This window comes from Tiliqua scincoides, chromosome 2, assembly GCF_035046505.1.
Source record: "Tiliqua scincoides isolate rTilSci1 chromosome 2, rTilSci1.hap2, whole genome shotgun sequence".
NCBI classification, from domain to species: domain Eukaryota; kingdom Metazoa; phylum Chordata; class Lepidosauria; order Squamata; family Scincidae; genus Tiliqua; species Tiliqua scincoides.
In genome coordinates this window covers 199,100,951-199,128,556 of record NC_089822.1, presented here as the reverse complement: position 1 = coordinate 199,128,556, position 27,606 = coordinate 199,100,951, and the positions used below count along the sequence as shown (strand labels likewise).

The 27,606-nt window shown below is 46.1% G+C and overlaps 1 protein-coding gene across 3 annotated transcripts in view; it reads left to right on the top strand.

Moving 5' to 3' along the window:
• The first annotated feature begins 1,757 nt into the window (after positions 1–1,757).
• Positions 1,758–27,606, top strand: part of EBF1 (EBF transcription factor 1) — a 428,598-nt gene continuing 402,749 nt past the window's right edge. For all 3 annotated transcript variants that reach the window (XM_066618280.1, XM_066618279.1, XM_066618277.1), the window contains exons 1-5: positions 1,758–2,593; positions 4,153–4,309; positions 4,915–4,978; positions 5,860–5,915; positions 21,149–21,222. In XM_066618280.1, the coding sequence (XP_066474377.1) occupies positions 2,460–2,593; positions 4,153–4,309; positions 4,915–4,978; positions 5,860–5,915; positions 21,149–21,222 (485 nt within the window). In that variant the 5' untranslated portion in view covers positions 1,758–2,459. The remainder of the gene's footprint in view (positions 2,594–4,152; positions 4,310–4,914; positions 4,979–5,859; positions 5,916–21,148; positions 21,223–27,606) is intronic.

The window sequence follows — 27,606 nt, the reverse complement described above, 5'->3', positions numbered from 1 at the left end:
CCAGCAACCATTTCAAGCTATATTCTTCCCCTGTTTTATTTCTCACTAATTCTTCCCTCTCCGTCGGGTGGGGATTTGGTTGTGGTGCCTGTTTTACTTTCGCTGGTTTTGTTGGGAGGGTCAAGAGAAACCCTCACCTTCCCCTACGAGAGAGAAGATCGACCCCTTCGCGGAGGACTAGAGGAGACCCAGCATCTCCTCTTTCGCCCTCCACTTCTCCCCCCCGCCCCCTTCCACTCCGACCTTTCCCGGATGGAAAGAGGGAGAAATCGAGGGTCCATTCGGTCCTTCTTCAGATCAAGACGCCCTGGGATCATTATTGGTAGGGGGAGGAGGGGAGAAGCAGCATTTTCATGCCCTCTCGAGAGGGAGGAGAGGCGCTTTCTGGTCAGATCGGGACTTCTACTCTGTTTTGGAGGCCACGTGCATGGAGAGAGAGAGGAGCAACTAAAGGCAACGAGACAGATGCCCAGTGCTTCTGAAGGAGTACTGGGATGCATGTGTCTGTTTCAAGCCACCTCTCCTGACCACTTGCCCACTTGCCATACAGCGTGTTGTCTAAGAATAAAGTGCGTATTGCATTTGTGTTGGGGGGTTTCTACTCCTTTGCCTTGAGACGCGGTCGAATTAGGGCTTATAAATGAATTGCAGGAATCTCTGGATGAGGAGGCAAAACTGCGACCGGCAGCAAGAATTCAATGTAACAATACTGATGCTCCCCCCCCCCCATTAAAAGAAAACATCGGTTTGGTGGGTGGCAGCTGTGCTGATTAACATCTCCTCCACTAACAAAGGGACGTGCGTGCGTGCGTGTGTGAGAGAGAGAGTGTTTGTGAGAGAGAGAGAGAGAGAAAAAAAGAGAGTTTCTATCAGCCTGCCACCGCAGGCCATCAGAACCCCTGTGCTTGCGAATCAGTCTTCTGGGGGTGGGTGGGTGACAGCCCACTATGCATGCCTACTCAGAGGCAAGTCCCACTGAGCGAAGTGGGGCTGACTCTCAGGAAAGTGCGCACAGGCTCGCACTCTCCGAAGGCTGTGCGCACCTCAGAGCACCGCCCGCGCGTGGGGAGGGTCACATTGGGGTGGCTGGATGGCGAATCGCGGGCTGTGCAGCTCCAAAGCACGCCGGAGCCCCCCGTGCAGCCTGGGCTGCTCATCTGAGCTCTTGGTCCACACGGACGCTCGAAGAGCGCGCCTGCTCCTCCGCCCGCGCTCTTTTCCTCGCAGCTCTGAACTTTCTGCCAGGCTCTCGGCTTGCGGTGCCTTCGGGGCAGGGGACTGACTGGGGAGGGAGCGGGAGAAGTTGCCCTGCACGCATCGCCGTGTCAAACTTTTCCTGCGCTAGGTCCCCACGTCTGGAGGAGGAGGGCTGCCTCCCACACGCGCCGGGGGGCTTGCTTGCCAGAAGGAGGCTCCGCTTGCCCCCCCCCGTCCCTCCTTCCCCGCGGAGGCGAGTCCTGCGCCTTCAACTTTCTCTGCCGAAAGAGGGCGGGGCGGGGATTCTAATGAGGGGGCGTGGCCTCCTCGCCCGCGGCGGCGGCGGCTCCTGGCCCGCGATGAGCGGTCCAGGAAATGGTGACGCTATGCAAATGAAGGGGCGTGGCCTCGCCGGCGGGGCGCCGCCCCCTGCCCATTGGGGCTGCTGTGCTCCTGTTTAGCTGCGGGGAGAGCCCCAGTGGATTCCATTGGGAGGGACTGCAACGCGCTCGGGTTGGAACGGGGGGAAGAGGCGAGCGGGGGGAGGAGGAAGGAAGGAAGGAGCCAAGAGGAGCTACTTCTCCTCCAGCCACCAAGGAAGGGCTGCTGCTGCTTACCTTGCCCGTGCGCCGCGTGTCTTTCTCTGCCTGTCTCTCCCGCATCCAGCCAGCCAGCCGAGGAGCTCCCTGCAGGAGAGGCGCGGAGGAGCCCCGGAGAGGGCGAGCAGCCCGTGGCCGGAGCGTCAGCAGCAAACTTGCCTCGCTCGCTCGCTCGCTCGCCGCCTGCCTGCCTTGTCACTGGAAAATGACACTTGCTGCAGCCGAGGGCGCCGCCGCCGCCGCCGCTCCAGCCCAGCCTATTGTTTCTTGAGCTGCCTCCTCTCCCCGCCAGTCCGAGAGGGGCTGACTGGCTTCGCTCGGCGCGGCTCCGTCCTGCGGCGCTGCCTGGTGTCAGCCCGGCGGAGGCCGAGAGCATCCGCGCACGGAGAGAGCCGCAGAGCAGCCGCCGTCCCCGGGGGGGCGAACCGGGCGCCTCCTCGGATGCTTCCTTCCTCCTCCTGCTCGATGCCCGCGCCGGACGCCCTCTGAGCCGCTCGCGCTCGAGCAGCCCCTGCCCGGGCCGGAAAAGTCGCTGGGCGCGCGGAGCCGGCAGCCCCAGTCCCCCGCGGGCGCCTCTGGGCACTCCTCGCCGCCGTCCCCCGGCCGGGCTCGTCGCGCCTTTCTGTTCGGAAGGAGGCAGGGCTCGGGCGGCAGCCGGGATTCATGTTTGGGATTCAGGAGAGCATCCAGCGGAGCGGGAGCAGCATGAAGGAGGAGCCCCTGGGCGCGGGCATGAACGCCGTTCGGACCTGGATGCAGGGGGCCGGCGTCCTGGACGCCAACACCGCCGCGCAAAGGTAGGTGGGCTCCGCTCCGGCAAGACGGGGCTGGGGCTGAGGATGGGGAGGGCAGGGCTCGCGCCCCACCTTGCTCCCCTTTCTTTCTTTCTTTCGCGCTCAGCGTTTCTGCCCATCATTCCAGCTTCCACATTTTCCCCCTTGGAGGTTTTCAAGGATCCAGCCCCAAACATGCCCTGCCATGTGCACACGAGCTTTCTCTCGTTCCCCACCCCTTCCATCAGCGATTGCCTGTCAGGTCTGGACTGCTTGCTGTGCCCCCACATCACCTCCTCAGGCTCACCCCCCCCCCCAGGAGTCAGCCACTTTCTCTTTTCCACGCGCACTCCTTTTCCTGGCCCAGACCTCACTTTTTCCGTGAGTTGCCACACGCAAGCAAACTTTTCTAGCCGGCTTCCCCACGATCCCCCCTCTCGCTTCATCCACACTCGTAGGATGGATCTGTGTCTTTCTTCGGAGCCATCCTACACTGATCCTCCTCCTTGCATTTTGCAAAGAAGGTCTTCCACTCGCCCCACAGCCCCTTCCCGGTGTCCACGTTTTCTCGGAAGTCAGTCCAGCGCTTTGCAGCCGGACTGACTTCCGAGTAAGCGCGGCCAGGAGCGCATCTTCTGATCAGGCTCTCCGGAACCCTCGTCAGCCCTCCAGCCTAATGCTGACATCTTTCCCCCGTTCCTCGTCTCCCTCCTCCTGCCCCCCGCATCCCTCTCAGGAAGGACAAGTTCTGGTGGACGACTCGGGGGTGCAAATACTGGAAGTTTCCACCCCCCTCCCGGGGCTGTTTCCCATCGGGGATCCAACGAGAGCCTGCCCGGGGTGGCCGGAGGCGCCCAGCCTGCTCCAGCGCCAAGAGAGGCACACATGGCCGACTGACTCCTGACAGCTCAGGCCGGATGGAGGCGGCTGCAAAAGAGCAATGCTTGGAAATGGCTCGGCCGGCTGTCGCGGGCATCCCGGTCTCACTTGGGCGTAGTGGGCGGGGGGGGGGCGTTCTTCCCACCAGCCACAATAAGGGGGTCGTTGCTCCTTGACTTTTCTTCTCGAAGTGGAGGAGATCGCTCCTCTTTTGGGGAGTCCGAGCAGCCAGGCGTCCTTCTAGGGGGCAAAAGGGGGTCCAGCGTCCCGCGGGACCCATAAGCTTGCAGAAGGGGGCCACCTGCCTGGATCGCGAGCTGGTCAGTTTGCCAGAACGCGGTCCCGGCGGAGATGCTGCCTGGCCTCCCTGGCCTGGCACTGGGGCAGAGCAGGGCCCCTCGGCTGGGACCCGGACGCCTGCTTGGCTTCTTGCACAACGAAACCTTTCGGATCCCTTAGCAAAGCTGGCCCGGGCTTTTCTGCTCGGCACCCCGCTGCCTTCCTGGAGGTCTAACAGCCCAATCCTATCCCCCCTTTCCTGGGAGTAAGCCCCACTGACTCTAATGAGACGTACTTCTGAGTAGACATGCCTAGGATTGGGCTCTCAGTGTCCGGGGCCCTGCGCCTTGCACGGGAAGGGATGGGCTGGGGGTGAGGGGGCGGCGAGGTGTCTCCGGTCTCTAATCGTGTCCCTTTGGCCGCAGCGGGGTGGGCCTGGCGCGGGCTCATTTCGAGAAGCAGCCGCCCTCCAACCTGAGGAAGTCGAACTTCTTCCACTTCGTGCTGGCTCTGTACGACCGGCAGGGGCAGCCGGTGGAGATCGAGCGCACCGCCTTCGTGGGCTTCGTGGAGAAGGAGAAAGTAAGTGCGCGGGGCGGCGGCGGCGGGTGGGCAGGCGGGCAGGCAGCTGGAGGGGCTGGGCTCGTCCTCCACCTGGCTCCCAGTCCTGTCCTTCCCTCCCAGCAGGCGAGAACGAGTCCCACCTGCGTGCCTCGGACGCTCCTGGGGCGGAGGGCATGTCCGCTGCAGCATCGCTCCAACAGTTCAGTCCTTCCCTCTGACTTACTCTCCGGACGCTCGTGGGGTCCCTTTCGCGCCCCCGCCCGAGCCTGACAACTTCAGGCTACGGCCAAACCACGTTCGAGGGCACCAGGGACACCCAAGGGTGCTCCCTCTCCGGACTGGAAGTGCCTCCCTCTCTTGGGCTTCTCTTCCCTGTTTCAGGCCCCTCTCAATATCCCCCCCCCAACTCCCTGTTCCCCCCTTCCTTCCGGCACTTTTGGTTGCCTTCTTCCCACCCCACCTCCTGCTCCGACGGGGAAAACGAAATTAGACCCAATCCCGTCCCCTGTGCTTGAAGGGGGGAACCCTGAGCAGCGCCTGGGGGGGGGGGTTCTGTCGCTGTTGTGTTGCTGTTATTGTGGTGATCATTGTCTGTTGTCATTCAGCGTGTCCTTTCACTCCAGGAAGCCAACACTGAAAAGACCAACAACGGGATCCACTACCGGCTGCAGCTGCTCTACAGCAACGGTGAGCGGCAGTCCCTGCCTCCCTTCCCCTGCCAGCTCGCAGCCGCCCCCTGGAGCAATCCCACCACCACCTACCCCTGGCCGTGGCAAAAATGCTCCGGCTGCCCCCACAGAACCAGCAGGGGAGGCCTGACTTCGTCCCCCCAGTGGCGAGTCCTGGAGCGAGGTGGGGACTCCCTCTCCCATCGCCAGCTTGCTGGGCAAAATCCTTGGCTTCGCTCCATTAGTCAGACACAAATCAAACGGGGCAAACTTCTCTCTCTCCTTTCGAAAAAGCCCTCCTCCCGTTTGGGACTGCGAATGATGTGTGTGCGTGGAGACCCCCTCCCCCCTGCCTGACAGCCCCATCCTATCCACACTTTCCTGGGAGTAAGCCCCATTGACTCTAATGGGAATTACTTCTGAGTAGACATGCCTAGGAGTGGGCTTTCAGGCTGTAATCCTAGCCATACTTGCCTGGGAGTAAGCCCTACAGTGGGATTTGCCTCTGAGTAGTCATGCATAGGATTGGGCTCTGAGGCTGCAATCTGGGAGTAAGCCCTATTGGCTACAATGGGACTTACTTCTGAGTAGACAGGCATAGGATTAGGCTGTTATGCCCCCATCACAAAGACAAATCCGTAGTGACTTGATTATAGAAATAAGAATGTGCTTATTTTCTTGGAACGAATTTATTCACCGGCTATGGCAGCGGGATAGATTTCTACTGGAATAATAATTAAGAGTAACTAATAATACTAGGCTCCAAGACCTTCGCTCCTTCTTCAAGGCAACAGAGGAGGGTGCGAGAAAGTTCAAGAAAAACAAACACACCGATCAGTGGATTTTCTGCCTTTGCCCGATTTAACGTGGCTCTTTCTGCTTGCTTCCGCCCCCTCGCAGGGATCAGAACAGAACAGGATTTCTACGTCCGCTTGATCGACTCCATGACCAAGCAAGTAAGTTCGACCTGACTTCCTTCCCTGCTCTCCGCCCCCTGAAACTGACCAGAAGCGGGGCGGTGGCGGTGGGCTTGCTTTGGGTTGCGCCGGGCACGCAGGCTGCCTTGGGAGAAGGAGTTAAGCGTGCGGGATGCCTCCTGCTCGCGTGGTTGGCATGCCAGGGCAGAGCCTGGCCATCCAGCCGGGGAGCGCTGGAAGAGAGGTGTCTGGGGTCAAGCCCTTGTTGGGGGGGGGGGCTCCTTTTGTGCGCAGAGTCTTCCTGCTGGAAGACTACAGCCTGGAAGACTCAGGCTGTAATCCTATCCACACTTTCCTGGGAGTAAACCCTATTGACTATAATGGGACTGACTTCTGAGTAGACATGCATAGGATTTGGGCTCTCAGGCCATAATCCCATCCACATTTTCCTGGGAGCAGGCCCCATTGACTATAATAGGCTTACTTCTGAGTAGAAATGCATAGGATGGGCTGTGAGGCTGCAACCCTAGACACACTTTCCTGGGACTAAGCCCTACTGAATGCAATGGGACTTACTTCTGAGTAGACGTGCCTAGAATTGGGCTTTCAGGCTGCACTCCTAGCCACACTTTCCTGGGAGCAAGTCCCATTGAAAGACTTACTTCTGAGTAGACAAGCATAGGCTTGTGCTCTCAGGCAGGCTGACAGATTCAGTCAAGGGGGGGGGAAGGAGGGTTAGATTTCTCTCTTCTCCCCCTCAAGTCAGCTCAATTCTGTCCGATCCTGCCAACCTGCCAGACAGTTATTTCGAAGCCCAGCTTGACTCAGAAGAAAGCCCCAGTGTGTCCAAGAGATCTGACTTCCAAGCAGCTGCACAGAGGACTCCAGCCTTCCTGAGGTTTCCACAATCATAATAAAAAAACTAGCACCGCAAGACCCAATTTCCTGTACCACACACACGTGTAGCCGGACCGTCTCTCTCACTTCAGGCAGAGTTTTCGAACAGCCCCATCCTCTCCTGGAGGAAGGCTGCAAACGTACCAGTGCCTGCAGCGGACTCGCCCTTGGAAGTCGCTGCTTTCCCCCACCCACAGATTTCCCACCCCCGGGTCCCTGCCCCTTGAAAGCCAGGCTGGAGAGAGCCTGAGAGCGCGGAGATGTTCAGTAGCCAGGAGAAAGAGCGAGATGCCCCCTCTCTAGGAGAGAAGGAAGTCCACTCGCTTGGGAGTCTTCAGCGAGTTCAGTCAGAAGCCCTTACTGAATCGGGGCTCGGCTGCGAGTCGAAAATTCCCCATCCCCAAAGCGCCTCCTGCGCGGGGTTTGAGATTAGCCCAGAGCCAGGGCGGGGTGAAAGAACTGCCGTCTTAAAGGTACAGAATCACCAATGGGCGTGGGGCAGAGTTATTTCCAAACCAAACAGATTATTATTATTATTATTATTACAAAGCTTTCATTAGGCATAGTAAGTTTTTTTATTTTATAAAATAAAGATCACAACTCCCTGAGGGCTTTCAGACTATAGGATTCTCTCCCCCCCATACACTTTAATTATGCGAATGAAAAATAGAAAACAAAAAACACAGGAACACAAAACAGCTGCCAGCCAATGTAGCAAATATTTATCCTTTGCTTATTTACAAATTACTTTGTTACTGTTTTTAGGGACCATGATTAAATCGTGGCAGATTTGCCCTGTATAACTAGGCAGTGAAAATGTATGCAGGGAGGATAAGAAACGATTTTCCAAGTGTAACATTCCAAGATGACTCTAATTTTAATCTGTAATACTGAGAGAGCCCCTCCCCCCCCAGCGTTGCAGGCTAATTCTGAGCAGGATGTTTCATTTACAAGGCTCAGGTGTGTGCCCACACTCAAAACCACGCAACTGTGTACTGGAACACACACATACACACAACTATTTATATGACCATAAGGACATAATTTTGCCTCTCCAAATCAGAATATTTTTGTGCACTGGTTTCATTGGAAGCACCTTAAAAAAAATTGTTTACTTTCTTTAAGGGGTTTTGAAATCAGATCTGATTAGCTTTCTTGTTAATATTGTGAAAGTAATCCTATACTTTACATACCAATAATATACCTACTGTTTTTGAAAGTTACCAGTAATAATATACCTACTCCTATATTCAATTTCTGTGTTTTCTGCAGAAAGAGGCTGGGGTTCCCCCCTCCCTTTGCTTTAAAGGTCAGATAAAATAATCAACATTTACTCACCTATTTATAAAGCAGCTTTTGAGTGTCTCAGATGTTGTCTTCGAAAACTTTCACTGTTTGACTTTGTATTTGGTAGCTTTTTGACACTAAATCAGAAAGGTCAAAGTGTTGAGTTTGTTTTAGAATATTGTCTTTGAAGCTCCCTAAACAGCTTTTCCTGCTATTGATGGCTGTTTTACAATACAGAAAAAGAAAAATCAGGTCACCGCCTTAGACTGTTCTGTCATTCAAATACAGCTAAATTAAAATGTGCTGCTTTGAAGCACATTTTCTAGTGTGTAGTTACTGAAAGAGCAAGGACAGAAGCACTCAACAGCAACTCTTGGAAAGGGAGGTACTGAGTGGCAATAAGAATTGGCTGTTACTGGTCTGTGAGCTCCTATTTAAAGAGACAGGAGCCATTCTAAATCATGTTGTGGGGGGTCTGTGTATTACATAGGTGGTTGTACAAAAGTAGCATTAAGTATTGTAACTGAACAGCTTTCATATTATAGTCCTGCAAGAGACAACGTCTCCCCCTTTGACTATATCTCTGGTGGCAAGCTACTGTTTTAGTTCCTTTTGCTTGAAAAACAAAAACACTTTAACAAGGCACTTTGCTTATGATTGCACTATTGTCAAATCACCTGTGAGATTCCTGAGCAAAAGATACTGTACAGTATAGGCTTCAATCCTGTGCCTGGTTACACTGTTTGAATTCTATTGACTTAAATGGGATTTAAATAGCCTGAGTGAAGAGTGTTGCCATTGTTCATTTGCAATAACAGATCTAAACATCATCACTGTGGAAGGACTTTTTTTGTTGTTCCACCAACCCTCCCTTACCTCTTAAACTGAAAGCTAGAACTAAATCTGTTTTTTTTTAAAACAAAAAAATTAAACTATTGAATAACAGTTCTGAAAGGACCAAGTTCAGATTTGAGGAATAAAATGACTAAAGATAGGTGTGAAAGACAGTCTTCATCTGAATGTGGATGAAGAACAGCACAGAATGATAGATTCAAGTGTGTAGTATCATGTGCTTTCTTGTGAGTACTGTATACGAATGTCCTCAACACTGGTATATGACCTGTGGCTTTTATTTTATTTTCGAAATCATTTGTTGCAACAGTTTTTTTTGTGCCATGAGCAGATTGTTATTTCTGGAAATCAAAGGTGCTTGCTCAATTTTTACTCTGAATGGATTTGTTTTGGAGATGTTAATGCTTATGTTGTTGTTCATTGCGCACTCAATACGGAGGTCAGGGCTATGTATGTATGGCATGCCAATTTTTTCCCCCAAGTATGGAGATGTTGCTTATCGTTTAGCAAAGAGTGTGAATAATATAGGAGATTGTCTCAAGTAACTTTCTGCTTGTAATTAAATTGTGCAAAGCCTGGCTGAAAATTGCGTCAATTTTTAATGCAAGTTAAATATATATTGTCAACCTACTTAGAGGGCCAGTATTCCACTACACAGACTCAGAGCAAATTGGGTAATGGAATGATGACGTTTTAAAATGAAATGGTGGCAGGAGCATGCATGCTTTAATGGGGGAGTATCAGCCGGAGACATGTGCACATGTATATCTGTCTGCATGAATTTCCTGAGTTATTGTTTCACAGGGGAATTTGTGAATATTCCACTAAAAGGGAATGCTTGGATAGGTGGTCTTTTTTGCCCTTCAGAAATATGTCAGTAAAGAGAAACTCTCTGTATGAAAGAAAACAGCCCTTTTTTCTTTTAAAATCTATACTGATGATTTCATAGACATGCTCCAAAACTAAGGTAAATGGAACTGTAAAAAAAAAAAAAAATTGAACCAGTAAATTAACTGTATTTTCTCCAGAAGCAGACATGCTAGTTTTTTATCTATGCCTACCTGCTATCATTAGTTGTTTAGATTCAGTATTATTAATGGTAGATTTGGACACATTTGATCTAATATCTGGGTGATCTTGTGCTTGAGACTGTATGACCAGACAGTAGTGGACACTGGACTTGAGAAACTGCTATATAAATAAAATGGATCATGCTAATGTGTCTTAAATCAGTGAAATGTGTCCTAAGGTCAGCTGTAGAGTACCTTCAACAGCTAAAGCCCAAGAACAGACTTATGGTTGTATTTTGCACAGAAATTGTAAATAGTTTATTCATTAGTGAGCCTTCCTGGCATAAATGAGACTGTACCTGAATAAGTGCTTTGCTTTTCTGATATTATACAGAGAAATCTAGACTCAAGTGTTATGTAGATAAGAGTTTTGCCACTGTCTTCCGTGAGAGCTGGATTAAGCTCATCAATGTTAATTTTGTGTTTGTGTACTACTTGATCTTATTTTTCATTCCCTGAAATTGTGAATTGGAACTGAAACTCTTACCAAGGTGCCTGAAATTGAACATCTGTAAGCCGTCTCTATTACATACATGTCAATATCACGCTTGGCATTGGGTGTATCAGAGGTTACAACCTTTGGTGCATCAGAACATTAGAATGCACATCCTGATACATACTAAGCCATTGATAAATTTTAAATTTTAGATCAAACTCTTACCTGCTAAAAGTAGATTTCCTTGTAGCTTGGTCCTAACCTGCTATAGGAAAGTAAGTCTAGCTGATTTCAAGAACTTTCTTCCATGTAATATATAAGAAATTCAAGGTATTATATCAAGTAATTTGTGATGCACTGTTTCAGATAATGTGGTTTTTTTTCTATTGAGCTTTAGATATGTGATGCAAATATATTTTTTCCCCTTATGACATGATCCTGTTATGCCAATGTGCACAGATATTCAATTAGCTTTCCACTCAGTGCATTGCATGGTTCTCTCACTGGCACATATGTGATTAAAATATTATGAATTCATTCAGAAAAGAACTCGGCAGATTCTGAGCACAATGTGCCTTTGAAATGACAGGGAGAAAGTTTGTGACTGAGCCAGATTTTAGCAGTGATTGTGTCCCTTTGGTTACATGTCAGAAAGTGCAGGTGATTTTAATTTCCTTGTATGGGGAAGAATGCAGAAGTTTGAAATTTGCATGCATGATCAGGACCTGTATGTTTGGGAAAATGTAAACTCATCACAGTGGAAAATGTGTTGTTTGGAGTCTGGGGGTGAAAACAAAGCTGAGGATTTTGGAGAGACAGCCTAGGCCAGATGGCCTAGTGCATTCCCAGTCTGGCAGCCCAACTGCTCCCTCCTGTATAATATACAGCCATTTGTTCTGGAATATTTACGCTAGAGTTGTTTCCATGCAAATGTTTGAGGAGCATTCAAAACGAACATATTAGGGAGAAAGAATTTTATTTAATTCACATGAATCCACGCCGCTAAGTTGGCTGGCATGTCAGGGACACGAGAATGGGGACAATAATTAGCAGCTTTTGATTTAGTGCTGTGGAGTGAGAATGTAAGCACTATATTTTGGGGCCCAGTCGAGGCATTCCTCATTGCTTCCCATCTTAAAACTCCGCAGAAATAATGAGAAGCTGCTTTGTAGCAGGACATTTGAATTAGGACATATGTGGCTAATAAAGTATTGCAAATGAAAGAAAAATGATTTTAATCTGAAATGTAAGAGCTCTTTCTAAATACTTATAAGCCTTTATAGGTACAGCAAAAGATAGCCATCGTAGCCAGAATCCTTGTTATTGGTGTTTTATAGTCTATGTTCACTTTTCCATATGTAAACTAATGGTTGTAACCTTATGTAAAAAGCACTTCCATTTAAACACCCATTTATTAACATAAATAGATGCCTCTCAAGCTACAGTTATAGGAATGGTAAGAAATAGCATGGTAGAAACACAATAAAGTGATAGATTGGTCCACGGGTATATGGGCCCACGTTTAGCTAAAACTAGTTGTGACATAGGCTGCAATACTGCACACACAGACAAGAGAGAAAGCCCTGTTGAATGCAATGGCCTTACTTCTAAATAAAAAAGGATAGGCTTGTGCTGCATGCCCCATTTAAACCAACAGAACAAGTTAGGTATGCCTACAAATTGATGAGGATAATTGGAGACTCTCTCACTGGAATCTCCAAAAATTGTGAATTAAAAATCTGTCAGCATGGATAACACATAATTGTCCCAGGTGAAACAAAGAAGAATGAATCAGATGATCTTTGAAGTTACCGTAGCTTATCTTCCTACTAAACGCTTGTGATCTCACGGTGGCTGAGTTAAAACTACAATGAAAGTAAACAAAAAAAAAAATTTCATTGCATGCTTATTCTTTACCCATGTGGATTATGATGTATATTTGCATGGTTATTTTTAGGACTCTTGTGGTCTAACTTTATACTTGGGTACTTTCACTTCACTACTTTTCTTTTTTTCTTAAAGAAATATGAGATCCCTTTGCAACTGAATTCACTGGACTGGAATTCTCTTCTGCAACCAGTTTTCTTGCAAAAGCCTGAGTTTCACCAACAGAGCATAACAAATATTGGGAAAATTAGATTAAAATACTGGTTTTTGGGGTGAGAAATTAGTTTTCAGAAAAGGAGCAATATTCTAGCACTTCCTGTCAAGGAACCTGTGTTTCTGGCAGCTGCAAAGGTCTAAGGAACTGTTCTAGTTTCCTTTTTGAAACAAATGTTGTATATATTTGCAACCATGGCTTGTGACCACAGACAGCGACTTTAAGTTCACAGATATGCTGTATGTTTATTATACTGTACCATAGTACTCAATGGATTTGAAAGAAAAGGCAAAGCTATAAAAGATTGAGAACCGCAGTATAGAGTAGAATCTTATATATCTTTGTACCTAATACCAAGCCTGACCAGTATTTGCAAAGCTGTATTTATCCTCTCAACCCATTTTCACAGCTAGAGTCGCACAAACTTATACCTGTGAAAAAATCTAGGTTACGGATATTTGGGCTGAATGATTGCTCACCCAGGTCCTTAGTGAATGACAGATTTGCCTCATTCTGAAACTGAACACATACCACCACCTCCTTTTTGTATAGGCAAGTTTAGCTAAGTAACATGAGCTTGAAAAATGGGCACTGTGGACCAATTCGCATGACCAGTTTTGGCAAGGCCGGGTTTTTTTTTAAGCCTGAGGATCATCCAAGTCTTTCTTGGGTTATGCTCAGCCCTCATTTACGCAGTGGGCCCATTAAATTCTGGACCGTGCACAATGAGAACAATTCAAATTACCCTTTCACCATGTGCACGATGCAGTTTGGGGTAGTCCCCCATATCCTGTTGTGCACAAAATGGTTGCATGAACTGGATCTAATTTCTGCAGTGCTTGGACACACTTGCTTAAGTACTTTAAGTGGCTACACCTGCCACTGTTGCGTATGTAAGGCAGACAGGTGCGGTCTAACATCTTCTTGAACTGGGGTAGCACTTGCATAGACTTCATGTACAGTTATGTTGTTTATTGAGCTGCTATAATTAAAGAACTGGAAAATGGGGCAAAATTGCATTTGGCTTAACCGGCTGTCCGAACCTGTTTGTCTCCTAATTCTGTACGTTTACGCAAAAGGTAAAGAACTGGATTCAGTGGCATCTGCAGGAGTAAAGCAAGTGTGTGTGCACCAGGACTGCCAACATCGAAATGATCCAATATAGCTTATCCCTTGGCAGAAGCTTGATCTGCAGAAATGATATGAGTAGCCATAGTAGCTGCCTTATGCAGTGTCTGTGCTGATAGGTATTTGGTCTAGCTATCTTGTATTGTCTGTAGGGTTTCAGACAAGAGTCTTTTTCATCCCTACCTGGAGTTGCCCATGGTTAAAACTGGGACCTTCTGAATGCACAACCATGCCACAGAGCTACAGATCCTCCCAAGTAGTAGTCTTTCATGCCCTGAAAATTGTGTGCCTGCTGGTTTCTGTATCTGAAGCCATTGTTAAAGGTACATGAGCCAAAATGCCAGCTGTAATCAGGGTTGGCAGGGTTGGCAATCAGGTGGTAAGGGTTCTGCAAGCCCTTGAGATGCTGTTTGTGGAGTGGGGTCCAAAAAGTGGGGGGGATGTCTTTTTTGCCGCCTTCCTGCAAAGTGTGACTATCCACCTTAACATGTACAATTGCCTTGATAATCGCTGCGTGCAAATAAATTGCAGTTGGCCCCTGGTGCATCGCAAGGCTAAGGATGTTTTGCACGTAAGCAAAAGGACTGCTGATGTTAAACACAACAGACAGGTGATTAGATACCACACTGTTGACTCTTTTTGTTCATTATTGCTATTTAGCTGGGGGGTTTTAAGTAGGTACCTAGAGGTTAAGTAAGCATAGCAGATGCAAGGAGGGAAGGAGAGGAAGTAAAGAAAGAAAGAGAATTAAATCTGCTTGCTCGCATTTGTAGCTGCTAGTGAGCTGATTGTATTGTATTGGCAACCTTCAGTCTCGAAAGACTATGGTATCGCGCTCTGAGAGGTGGTTCTGGCACAGCGTCTAGTGTGGCTGAAAAGGCCAATCCGGGAGTGACAATCCCTTCCACACCGGGAGCAAGTGCAGTCTGTCCCTGGCCTGTCTCCCTGGATATGGGCCTTCCTTCTTTGCCTCTTAGCCTCAGACTGCTGGCAAAGTGTCTCTTCAAACTGGGAAAGGCCATGCTGCACAGCCTGCCTCCAAGCGGACCGCTCAGAGGCCAGGGTTTCCCACTTGTTGAGGTCCACTCCTAAGGCCTTCAGATCCCTCTTGCAGATGTCCTTGTATCGCAGCTGTGGTCTACCTGTAGGGCGCTTTCCTTGCACGAGTTCTCCATAGAGGAGATCCTTGCTGCAATTAAACTCACATTGACTTCAGTGCCAGCAAGGTTGGCATATGAGCACACACAGTGGTGGGGCTTCGACATCGTCAGTTCTCACGTAGGGGAAAAAAGTCCTTTGGGGTCCTACTGTGCTGTATTAAATGCAGAATCAATTATTCAGTGCAAAACACCATCACCCCAGCTTTGCTTGCTTTTTGGCAGTGCCCAGATAACCTGACATATCAAATGCAATTAAACCTTTGGTATTCTTCTCTTTCCTGCACTCAAAATTCCACTCTTAATCCCATATCCTGCATTCATTGTTTGCAATGGTTTGCATTCTCTTGCGTTCAGTGGGGCTTACTCCCACATAAGTGTGTTTAGGATTGCAGCCTAGCACTGTGTGACTCAGAATATTTTAAACATCATCTGGTGAAATAATTCGTATCGAGTCATCATGATTTCCAAGTAAAACCCTGACTATAACATTGTTCATTTTAAAGATGGAGGGCCTTATCCAAAGTTGTCATTTGGTGAATGGAAGGAGGAGTTGGTTTTCACTCCCCCCATCCTGCTGCAGTCCCCTCCCCATGCTGCCCTGTTCTGGAGGGTTTCACAGCTATAGGGGAAAGGAAGGATAAGCAGAAATCCACTGCTCTTGTGAGAATGGGACTTCTTATGTTCACAGTACAACAACTTGGCATCCAACCTGTAAAATGCAACCCATAATAACCAGAGGGTTTAGTGTCTAAAAACAAGTGGAAGTTGATCCTAGCGATTTCTGCAGAATTTACTGCTGGAGCCAGACTACTGTGCTCACCAAGTGTGCACTTAGAACACCTTGCATGCACAGGCACAAGTCAATGGGATAGTTCCATGAACATGCCTCTGGGTACCTCAGCATACTTCATCTGTGAGGACTCACTGGATGATGGCAAATGTGTTTATCATCAGGGTGTAAAGCTGTGATTCTAAGCAAGCACATAAAGAGCTGGCTGAAACGTTCAGCCAGGAGCGGCAATATGGGTTGGCCGAGTCAGACACTGGCTCATGGCCCAAGCCCATCAAATCCCACAAGTCCATCACAAGGGTAGACAACAGCGACATTGTTTGTGAGCTTGGGAGAGTCTGTTGTAGGGCTGTGCCTTGGGGCCTCCTGTAACCTAGTGTGGGTACTGCATTTAGCAAGGCACATGGCAGGGTTCCGTTATAAGTTCAACTTCAATGTATATACAAGTAAAGATGTTGATATGATATACTGGGGTAACCAAACTTGCTTACTGTAAGAGCCACAGATGACAAACTTCAGATGTTTGAGAGCTGCAAAAGAGATGTTTGAGAACCACAATATTTAAGAAGCATTTAATTATTTAAATATATTTACTCACCATGAACATTAAGCTTACGTTTTAACCCAGCGAATTTTGGGTTTATACCTTGTAAATAGTTATAAAGCTTGAAAATGTGTCGTTTACCTCTTATATAAATTGTGATGCAAAAGGGAACTCAGCCCACATTTCCGCGAGTTGCAGATTATCTGTTAAAGAGCCACATGTGACTCCTGAACCATAGTTTGGCCACCACTGTTATGTACTATATGAACATTATGAAAGTTCTTTACAGACTGTTGGCCCATCTGGCCCAATATTCTCTAATCCAACTGGCAGTAGTCCTGCATGATCTTGCCCTGTTATCTAAGATCCATTTAACTGGAGCTGTGGACCTGGGCATACGCAACATGTTCTAGACCTGAGCTACATGTCCTCCCTTTGAATTTTTTTTCTAGAGATACTTGTGCTGTAACTCCTCAGAAGTAAATTCTATTGTGTCCAGTGGGGCTTACTTCCAGGACAGTATGCACAGGATGTGCATTTGTATCATTGCCTTAGCATAACAGAACGAAAGATTTGAACCTCCAGATTCAGTGGCTAAAACACTGTACTTCACACTCACGTGGGTGAAATAAGCTTTAACAATATATGTCAGTGCCACAGGCTGACATCTCTCTGAAATGGCAGCTAAGATCTTGACAGAAAGAAGATTTGGGACCAGAGATGAGAAACAACCCACCCAAGTCATGACAGTAAAGTTGGATTCTTAAATGTAGTCTCTGTACAACCCTGCTAGAGCTTTTTCAGAAAGTGAAGTTGGCGTGACTGCTGTGGAAAGCTACAACATCAGTGAGATTATTTATGGCACTAGTAAATCATAGTAAAATATAGTATACTGTACTGGAGTGTGATAATACTATGTTTAAGCAATTACTTTTGCTGCCTAAGATTCATGATTGCTGTACAGGCAAAAAATAAAATAAAAAATACAACCCTCTGCCTGTTGCCTTTGGAAATGTTGCCCACTGGAGTCAAAGTTACAGCAGTGCCAAATCATCTAATTTTATATGTTCTGAGATGCCTCTGCTGGTTGTACTGTTTAATTTTATCTACCCACCCCCTGCTTATGGGAGTTTTACTGCTTGTTTGTTTTAGGGACTCCATGATCCTGTGTATAATTTTAAAAGCCAGGTCTTGACGGAACATTCTTTTTAAGAAGAATGTGCAAAAGAGTGCTATTGACAGCAAATACAACATGACTGTACTTTGGGTACATGAAGCAACTAGGAACATGTTAATAAATGAGATGCAAGCTAATTCCGTCTGTATAGAACTTGAACCTAGGCAAACATATGCATAAATACGGCTTATATATTAAGAGCCATCAATTCATACAGTCAGCTGTTGTGTGTTTTTTTTAAAGATTAATCAAAATTGTGGAAATTAAGCTTATCAATGGCAGTTAGTCTCCATGGATGGAAGCTGTACACATAAATGGAAGGAGAATGTATGTCACCAGCATGACCTGACAACGGCGCTGGCTGGTCACTGCTGGAGACAGAGCAAGTTAGGTGGATCTTTGGTCTGCTCCAGGAAGGTAATTCTCATTACATTCCATAGAAAGAAGGAATGCTGGGGCACAAGTGATTAGAAGTGTTCCATGTATCTAACATCACTCTTAATAGCAAATATGAGAAAGAGCACACCCTTGTGCGTCTTTCCACCCTTCATTTTTATGTACTATGTGAACCACTGGTGAACTGAGAAATATTTTCATGACTGGTGCACTTCTGTGACTTGTGAAATGCAGTCTGTCCAGATATCAAGGACAACGGGATTTGTATACAGAGGAAGAAATTTCAGATTTTCTTAACTTCGGCATGGCAAGCTGCTCCCGCTATGCTATGCATTTCCTCTTCTCTACAACAAGGCACAGTACAGAAGCCCCTCCCTCCTTTGCATCTGCTCACACTAGTAAAAGAGTGCACTAATGGCCTACCTTTAATAAGATGGCAGGAAAGGTTAAGCATTGCAAATGCAGAGCTCAGTCCTGCAAAAACATATGCCCCTGCACAGCAGTATTCCTATCGTAAGGCAAGTTTGCCATTTTTATTGGATTTCAATAAATGGTTTGTTGCCGCTTTAGTATTCAAGCTTTTGTTTTTAAGGGTTGCCAACTACTATTGGACTGAACTCCTTACCTACTCCTTTAGCAGGAGTTTGATCTGCAGCAATTAGCAGGTGATGTTGCATTTAGCATGTTGATCTCCATTGCCCTGAAAGGGTCACTCCCTGATTGATTGATTGATTGATTGATTGAAGAAGAAAAAAAAACAACAGACCAATGTGATTGATTTCTAGGGGATTGGCAACTCTTTTTCCATTTGTTGTGCAGATCACTTGTTTTCACAGGTCTCAAGCACTCTAAATGCAATGATTTGTATGCAGGAAAATGCATTCTCCAGAAAGTGTGTGAATTTCTGCTGTGAATATCTGCTGCATAAAGGTGAGAGCAGGACTGGACTACAAAAATGACAAAGAAGGGAAAAGTTAGCCAGTCGCAACTTCTCAAACAGGAAAAACTAACTCTTTCCAACTGTGCAATTTTTGGAGTTCAATATTATGCAGATTTACTTCCGTGTAAATTCCACATCTGTATACGTAGGTCTGCAGCTTTAAGTAATGGAGCACTGTCAAGGGTCTGGTGGTAGCAGAATCTGGTAGTTTGATTCCCACCATTTCTGAGTTTAGAAATCTACACAGTAGCAGCGAACTTGACTTTGCCACCAAGTGTTCACTTGGCAGGAGTTAAAGCCAAATCTGACTGAAAAAGGTGAAAAAGGTACTTGCAACAGACATTTGCAAAGTTGTGTTGGTCACTTTCACACATGATACCTTTCGGTGTATTTATGTGGGAATATGGGATTCCGACTCTGTTTTTGCTTTCTGACAGAGAGGAGTGGACCTAGCACTGGGCAAATGGGGCAAACGCCCCAGAGTCTGCACGACTCTAGGACCACATGGGAAGTCTCATTGACGCTCTTGACATGGTCAGAAGGCTTTCACAGTCGGTGTCATAGTCGTGCTTGGCTCCATTGCGCTTAGAAGGTTGGGGGGTGGCTTTGCACACAGGGGGGTGGCATCTCGCAGGGGGCAGCATCGTGGACCTTTGCCCCAGAAGTGGAGCGGGGTAAGTCCACCACTGGAGAACTTACATCGGAAACTGGTCAGAAGGAAGGGGATGTTTCCTTGTTCTCCCATTTGCTGATTCTCTCCACCGGGGCCACTAGAGCTAGCATTGGGCCTGGGGCAAGATGCCTGACTGGGCTCAACCTTCCCCACCACACTCATCTCCATCACCCTCTGACAACCTTACCTTGAGTAGTGCTACTGAGTTTCTTTTCTTCTACCTCAGCTGCTGCTCTTATAATAATGCATGGGCATCTAAGGACTGGTTTTCACCATCTCCCTCATTACTATATGATGATTTTGAAACAAAGCCCAGGTGAAATAACCTTGCCTGGCTTTCGCTCTCTTTCTCCTGTGCTCCAGACTTCTATTTGTACTCCAAACTGTTAATTTCACTTCTAAGCAATCCCGAAACACATGTAAACTTGATCCAAGCCCATGTTCCAATCCAGACACACTCTAAACTAAGAATTTAGTGACCTGAGAATTGTGTGACCTGCTACTGACTGGGGTCTAGTAGTTCTGGTCTGAAGGGGCAAGTTTCACTTTTCTGTGTTTGAGTTGTACTAATACACTACACATTGGTGTTTATGGAGAAGAGCTGGGCTGCTTTTCCACTACAGCTTTAATCCACTTTCAGTGCAATTCTATTCCTCCAAAGCATTCTAGGGGGGCTATAGTATGTTAAGAAATCTGAGAGCTGTTAGAGCTACCCTTAACAATCTGCTGTCTCCAGAATGCATTGGGGGAATAGAAATATAATGAAAGTGGATTAAAGCTATGGTGGAAACACAGCCCTAGATAGGCTGAGATGGAGGTACCCAAGTTTATTTTGTAACAATTTGATTTGTACTGCCTTGTTTGTTTTGTCGTGGTCTAGGCCCCCTGGAAGTCTGGGCCCTGGGGATTTTGCCCCCCCCTTCCTCTACTCAGGCCTGCTCTCCACACAACCTTGTCCTGTTCCCCCCCTCCCCTGTTTTTTGTGTCAGGTCAGCCTGACTCAAGAAATATGCTGGTCTGCTGGGGAGGAGGGGTGTTGTAGGGGATAATTGGCAGGTGGGGAAGGGTTAAACATCCCATTCCATCCATTAATTTCATCCTGAAAATGCTCCCTCACTCGGCATTAGCATCAGTGGACAAATGAGTTTGCCAGCCCGGCATAAGCCATGTACACCTAAAAATATGTGTGAAGTGGGCCTAAATATTGACAAGGAATATCAAATACTGAGGTTCAGGTATTGGCGTGTCTGTACTGCCTTAGCCTCTTGTTTTCCAGGACCTGTTTATTTGCGTTTACAGGAATTCACTTTCCTTTAATTTGTAGCACAGTTAACCATGCCGGAGTTTTACAGAGCACATTGTGAATCAGGTTCTGTACTCATGTGGTAGCTAGTTAAGTGCGTAGCCATGCTTTTTGAATTAAAAATACATTAACTTTTTCTTTTTATGAATAGGCCCCGTAGTGTTTGGAGCCCTCCTGGTTTTTTTTTACACTATTAAGTTTATATTTTATTCTGAATTGAATAGAACATTGTGGTTGTCTTGACTACTAAAAAGCCTGTCCTACACTGTTCAGAAGATGTGCATAATGCATTGGTTAAGACTGAAGAGAGAGCAGAGTGATGCTCATTCTGCTCGGCTTCTAGGGCTCTCCGACAACAAATCTTGGGGCAATTTTTGCAAGGATGCCGTCTGTTTAAGCAAAGCTAACTGGCTTGCCTCATAGTTATGTATTCATGTGCTGTGTGCTGATCATTTTCTCCAGACACATTCACTTTGCAGCTTTAAAAAAAAAAGAAAACTCTTGTCTTTTCTTTCTAGGCGATAGTATATGAAGGCCAAGACAAGAATCCAGAAATGTGCCGAGTTCTGCTCACCCATGAAATAATGTGCAGGTAAGAAAGATCCTGTCACCATTTAATTAGCTAAGAGGAAATGAATTTCTATCTTTAAAAAACTAGGTTGAACCTGAAGCTATTTTAGAACTTAAAATGCAGTTTTCTGTGCTTTCAACAAGCCCAAAATAACACAGATCTACGTGTGCAATTAGCAGCAAAGTCACAGTCGTCGTGTCTGCTTGCAATTATTTATCGCTGCTTAATCCTGAACAATGTATGAGAGGTTTCCAGGTAGGCATGGTACCCTTAATGGACACAGAACACGTCTTCACACCAAAAATAATAGCATCTAAATTGCAGTCTTTCTAGGAGGAGTAATTATCCAACACAGTCTCAGCAGCAAAACGGCAAGCGGCTTTCCTTCAGGTGGACTGAAATGTAGTAGAGATCATCTTCTTTGCAGTTTACATTTATTCAAGCCAGATAGACTGCTTGTGAGGGGAGCAGGGGCCAGGAAGGGGAGCACCGGCTGTGGTCAAGGTGATGATATCTGTAATGCAGACATAAGGCCTGGATGCCACAAAAACTTGCATGCTTAAGTTTATGATGACTTGGTGATTTCAATGGCACCATTCATGGTAGGAAATTTACATCCATCTCCATGTCTTGGATAAGAGGTCACTGGCACTGTACAAGGTTTGTCCTTGTCTAGAAATCTTTCCATACCTCGCTTTATCCAGGTCTGGCTTCTCTGAATCTGGCAGAACTAAGCAAGGGCAACAGTATGAGTGCTATTTTGAAACTGATCACAGCATGTTTCTCTCATAAAGATGTTAGTCTTTGCTCTTCTGATTCCATGGAAGAGAGAGTTCAGGTTGCTGACTAGTGAACCAGATCTGGTTGTCCCTTCAACAGCTGTCTGATCTGCAGGGATTAGCAGGTGATAATGCTTAGCTCCATGCCACTGATTTCTGCCTATTGAGACTTTTAGGCTGGGATAGGAACAGGCTGGGCCAATTGGCAACCTCCTGGAAGACCTCAACAGGGTCCTCAACTCATGTTCATGGTCCAGTAATTTAAATGAAGCTCATAAATATTTTTTTATATATTTCAGGAATTACAGTGTTATAAAAATCTGTTGTGCAGGAAAGTTCTCCCAAAAATTTCCATGAGTTCTGGTGGAGGCTGCAAAGATCAATTCTGAATCAATGTGTACCTTTTCTGAGAGACTGGGGTTCTCAATATCATAATGCTTTTCCTCAGAGAGACCTTGTGTTATGCAAGCTGTGTGGCAGGCAGAAATCCAACAGATTATGTCCCTCCTAGCCCTCTATGCTGGACAAATTCAAATGCGTTGAATTTCTGCCTGTTATGCTCTTGTTAAAAGATACAAACTCTCTTTTTGGATGAAAAAAGGTGTCGTTCTAATCTAAACTCAGATAATGGGTGCAGTTGGGAGAAAGTTAATAGAAAAGTCCCATTGAAAGCAAAGTAGCATGGATTTCAGTTAGACCTAAATATGCCTAACTTTCTCAATATTGCACCCATATCAAACAGTTCACCCTGTCTTATTCAAGTCAGTAACAACATTTTCTGCAGCTTCAGTGTAAGTACATGACAAATGGAACCTTAATGCCCACCAAACTTCCTTCCATGTACAGTATGAACACATTTTCCTGTTCCTTAAAAAAAAAAAATCAAAACTCTACATGTCACTTTAGATAGGATGAGTGTATACCCAAGATTAGAGCTAGGCATAAATCCTAACCAACTTTCCAGCACTGGCATAGCTGTGCCAATGGGACATGTGCTGCATCCTGCAGTTGGGTGGCATTCACAAAAGCCTCCTCAAAGTAAGGGAATGTTTGTTCCCTTACCTCGGAGCTGCATAGCTCTTATGTCAGTGCTGAAAAATGGTTAGGGTTGCACCCTTAGCCAACAGATACCCCTGTCAGTGTCTTGCTGTCAGTACACCTTAAAGCAGTGTTTCTCAAATTGCAGGTTGTAGCCTTTTGGTGAATCGTGACCTGATTGTTGGTGGGTCGCAAAGTTTTAGCTGATAAGCTGATAGCTGAGAGGGCAAATGTATGGATCCCTATGGAAAGTGAAAACTGAGCCATATCGTGTGTATACTTACAAGTAGGCAAACGTGCCTTAGTTCACAAAAACAATCAAGAAGGAATACTTCCCTCCAAGCTGACGAATGTCCTGAGCCCTATAAAAAGTGAAACTAAGTTACTTGTTCAAGTGTATTTGTGAGTAAGCAAACCTGCCTTGGCTTGTGGTCAGGTCAGGCAACGAGGAATGCAAGGCCACCAGAATGGTCCCAGTCTGATGAAAGTGGAATTCAACAAATGCTCTAGAAGGCAGCCCCCCCCACCATAAAAAGAGTAAAACAGGCTTGAGCTAGTAAGGTTAATTTTTTCTTTTTTAGACTTGTAAAGCTAGGTGGGTCCTGATAGTGATAGTGTTTAAATATTAGAACTAAAATTGAACTGGGCACTGGGTAGGGCTGAAAATCTTACTGATATTTTTGTGGGGGAGGGGTTTGTATTGCAGCCAGGCTACAGAGAAAATTCACTTGATGGGACTGGGCTGACTTTCCCTTATTTATTTGCTTTACATGAATTTAATTATTTATAATTATTTTAATTTGCTTGATAATGTCGCTTCTGGCCATGACATCACTTCTTGTGGGCCCTGGACAGATTGTCATTCTAAAAAGTGGGTCCCAGTGCTAAAAGTTTGAGAACCACTACCTTAAAGGATTAATATCAAGCCATTTCATCATATTGTTCAAGGTAGCTAATTTCAAACTGAACACTTCATTTCTTCAACGAAGCAAGTACATACAACATCAAACATTAAAACAATGATAAAACTAGTCATAAAAACAAGAGATGCACACACAGACAGAGAAAATCACTTAAAAAAACAAGAGCTGATTGCGAGAGCAGCACTTTATTGTGTAATTTCATGTCTTAATACTCAATAGATCTTTCCATTTCTCTTGGCTTTCCAAACTCACATAGGCAGCATGAGAAAATATTTCAAGAATTTGCTTGAAAGAAGATGGTAATGTCCTATCTGTTAAAAAAAAAAGCTATGGTCAATAGTATAAAAGAATCTTCCTAGATGTCCATAGCTGTGCAAAGGATACTTAATGTTGATCAGGCAGCCTCTTATTACATAAACCTATGAGCAATTGTACTGGTAACACACTTTCAAATCGCAGGTCTTTTCAGGAAGGCTTTGGGGGCAGGGGAAGAGAACAGTTCTTGCTTTTGCTGCCACTTGCTTTCCTGTCTGCTGTAAGTGGAAGTTGGGATGTGCTGAATCTGCACCAGGGGTTCAAATACAGCCTCAATTATAAGCATAAAATTAGAGTCTGTTCCCCATTAATCAGCCCAGCTAATTGCTATGCACTACCATTAGCCATATGGTGTGAAAGACAGCTTGCTCTCTCTAAGATGAAATTTCTTCATTCCAGACATGAAATAGTGAAGCCCTGTGCCTCAGAATAGCTTGTTTTAGATATTTAATTCCCAAACAAATTTCGGCAGCCTTCGATCAAGGCTAACTGCACAATAAAACTTTGAGTTTATATGACCAAAACTGTAGATTTACAAAGTGGGGAAGCTCTAGAGTGGAAGAAACAAAGAAATCAGATGTGCAGGCAAAACCCTGGATGAGTAGGGATGGGGAACAGCAAAGCTGAATTAAATTTCAGGCAGTTGCTTGTTTATTTCAAGGGATTTTAGAGCATCTTGAAAAGATAATTCATTTAGAAATGATAAAAATGGTGACAAGCATATTGCTGCGATGACATATTTATTCTTCGTAATTTGTATTTGCAGTGCTGATTTTTGTTAGTAGCCTCTGTGCTAGACTGAAAGCAAGGAACACTACCAGTTCCTATGAACTGGCAGCCTCCAGGCAATGGTCCTGTCTCTTGGCTGTCTCACCATAGGAAACATGCTATTTAGTCTGCTTATGTTTACTTTTAGCCAAATCATCACAGGTCAAGGCTGTTGCTTGATTGCTGCCTAGCAGGCACAGAATTGGTGAGGAGTCGGGTTTTGAACATTCATCGCAATCAGTTGTGAATGCATCTACTTAGTCCTATGCAAGTCTGCACAGGATAGCTTCTCATTTCAGTCTTGGCTTATGTGCATGATCACTTTTTAACTATAGTTCTCGGGTTGCAGCATATAGACCAGTCCATTATCATGTTCTCAACAGAATAGTTCAGCGATTCCGAACAGAATCTGAACAGAAGCAAACTTTTTAATGCTGTGATTCACCTTGTCCCTCATGATGGGTGGTGACACAGTGCTCAATGTTTCACTGCAAAGCATTCCTGAGTGCTTCCGGAGGCTGCTTCTGGGTCGTGCTTGGCCTGCAACTCACTCCACTGGCCTCCACATGCCACCAAATGTCTGCGAAAGCAACCTGGAAGTTGCAGGTGCAAACCTGAGGTTGTGAACACAAACTGGAAGTCTCTGTTGGTAGGTCAGATGAAGTCTCTGGATTGAACAGGCCAGGTGCAAACAAAGGGGCCTGGCTTTTATTTTGCCTGGTCGACAGAGCAATTTCTGAAGCTTGCTACACTACAGGTCCCAGTGTCCACCGTAAGCCACTAATCTTCCTGGACCTTAGCCAGGAAAGCATACCTCCTATATCTAGATTTGGTTATAACCACCACCAATCCTATTAGCCTGACCTTGAAAAAACACAAGCCAGTCAATCTCCCTCCACCCAACCAGTGGATGAATAAGCTTTTAGTGCACAACTAGAAATATGAGACCACAGAGAACAGTTTCAAGGGAGAATCTAGCATTTTGAGTGGAGTTTGGTTGGTCTGCATGGTGTCCCAACATAAGTGCAGTAAGGACTTGTAGTGATCACCCGTTTCCGGATCATGAGAGAAAGAGAAAGAGGGAGCCTGTTGTGTTATCATGTCAATTTCTGAGTGATGCAAGTACAAGACATGACCTTCTATGTTGTCATTGCTGAGTATTGGAACACCTTGCTCTGGAAAATATAGTTAGCCCCTTCTGTCCAGGTTTTAATTACAGCAGCCCCTTGAGTTGTTGGATATCTGAATTTGGATTCTTGAAGTGTTTGTTTGGCTTGGAACGGCATATGTTTTCCCCTTTGCCATGTTAGTTTTATAGTATTTGAATATTTTATGGTGGCTGTTGCTTTTTTATTGTTATGTTGAGACTATTGTGAGCCATGTTGAGTGCCCCTATTGAAGCAGGATTGTGGTCTTGAATAAATAAAATAAAATAATTAGGACTCCTGAGATGTCGGTATGGGTTCAGCATGTTATCCCCAGGCTTCTCGGGAACAGATACATGAATTGAGAAAGCTTGAGATCCTGCAAGTGGTAAAACCACTGTTTTTCTCAGACATGACTCATTACAATCACTATTTTTTCTTCTCTGTTGCTAACTATGGATATTTTAATGCATGATTTTTTCATCATCTACAAGCTTACTAATTTCCCAGTTGCAAGTCAGTACCTTAAGTTTTAAACAGTCATTTTAAACAATCACATTTTGATCACTTCTTATTCCTGTGGTCATCTCTGAAAATAGGTGAGGTCATATCTTTAGTTAGTAGTACTTCCTTTGAATGGAACTTTTTTGCTTTAAAAATAAATTGGGAGCAAGAGAGGGAGGCAGGCAGGCAGGCAGGCAGACTTGAAAAATGTTATATAGTGATGCATATGTGGGTTACAAACCAAAAAGCACGATAGCGAGTGAGTTATGAAAACAACTGGGGCATATCCCAATTAACTGGGAAAAGGAGGCACCTTTGAAAGTAGTGGCTCTTGTATATTTAGCAGTGGGGAGAGCAGCTGTCCAGTAACGGAGTTACCCCTCGTTGCTCCTGGGGCAGAGGTTTGCAATGCTGTCCCCCCCGTGTGATGCTGCCCCCCATATTTATCCAGCGCGATGGAGCCTCACGCAACTCCAGGACCGACCGGGGAAGCATTCTGAGGCTTCCCCTCATCCTTAAACAGTACTCCTTGGAAAACTGGAAGTACTGTTTCCGATTGCCTCGGGAAGCTTCCCGCTTGGTCCTGGAATTGCACAAGGCTCAGTGCCTGGGGCATTTGCCCCATTTGCCCTGCCCCAGGTCCGCCACTGCAGCTGTCCCTTTCTTTCCTAAGCTCTTTGTCGGGGAAGCCTTCCCCGGCCTTTTAAGACCTTAAAATTTCACTTCCAATTTTTCCCCCCAAAAGGCCTTTGGAGGACTGGGGAGGCTGTGTGTGGCCTCCTCAGCCCTCACAACACCCTCTGGAGGTGACCAGAGCACATCCTTAGTTGTCTCTGGCAGGTTCATGTGGGTCTGACCTGCAGGTTGGGGGGGGGGGGTCCTGTGGATAATGAAAAATATAGTAGGCCCACTGTATTTTGTAGTACTACGGTA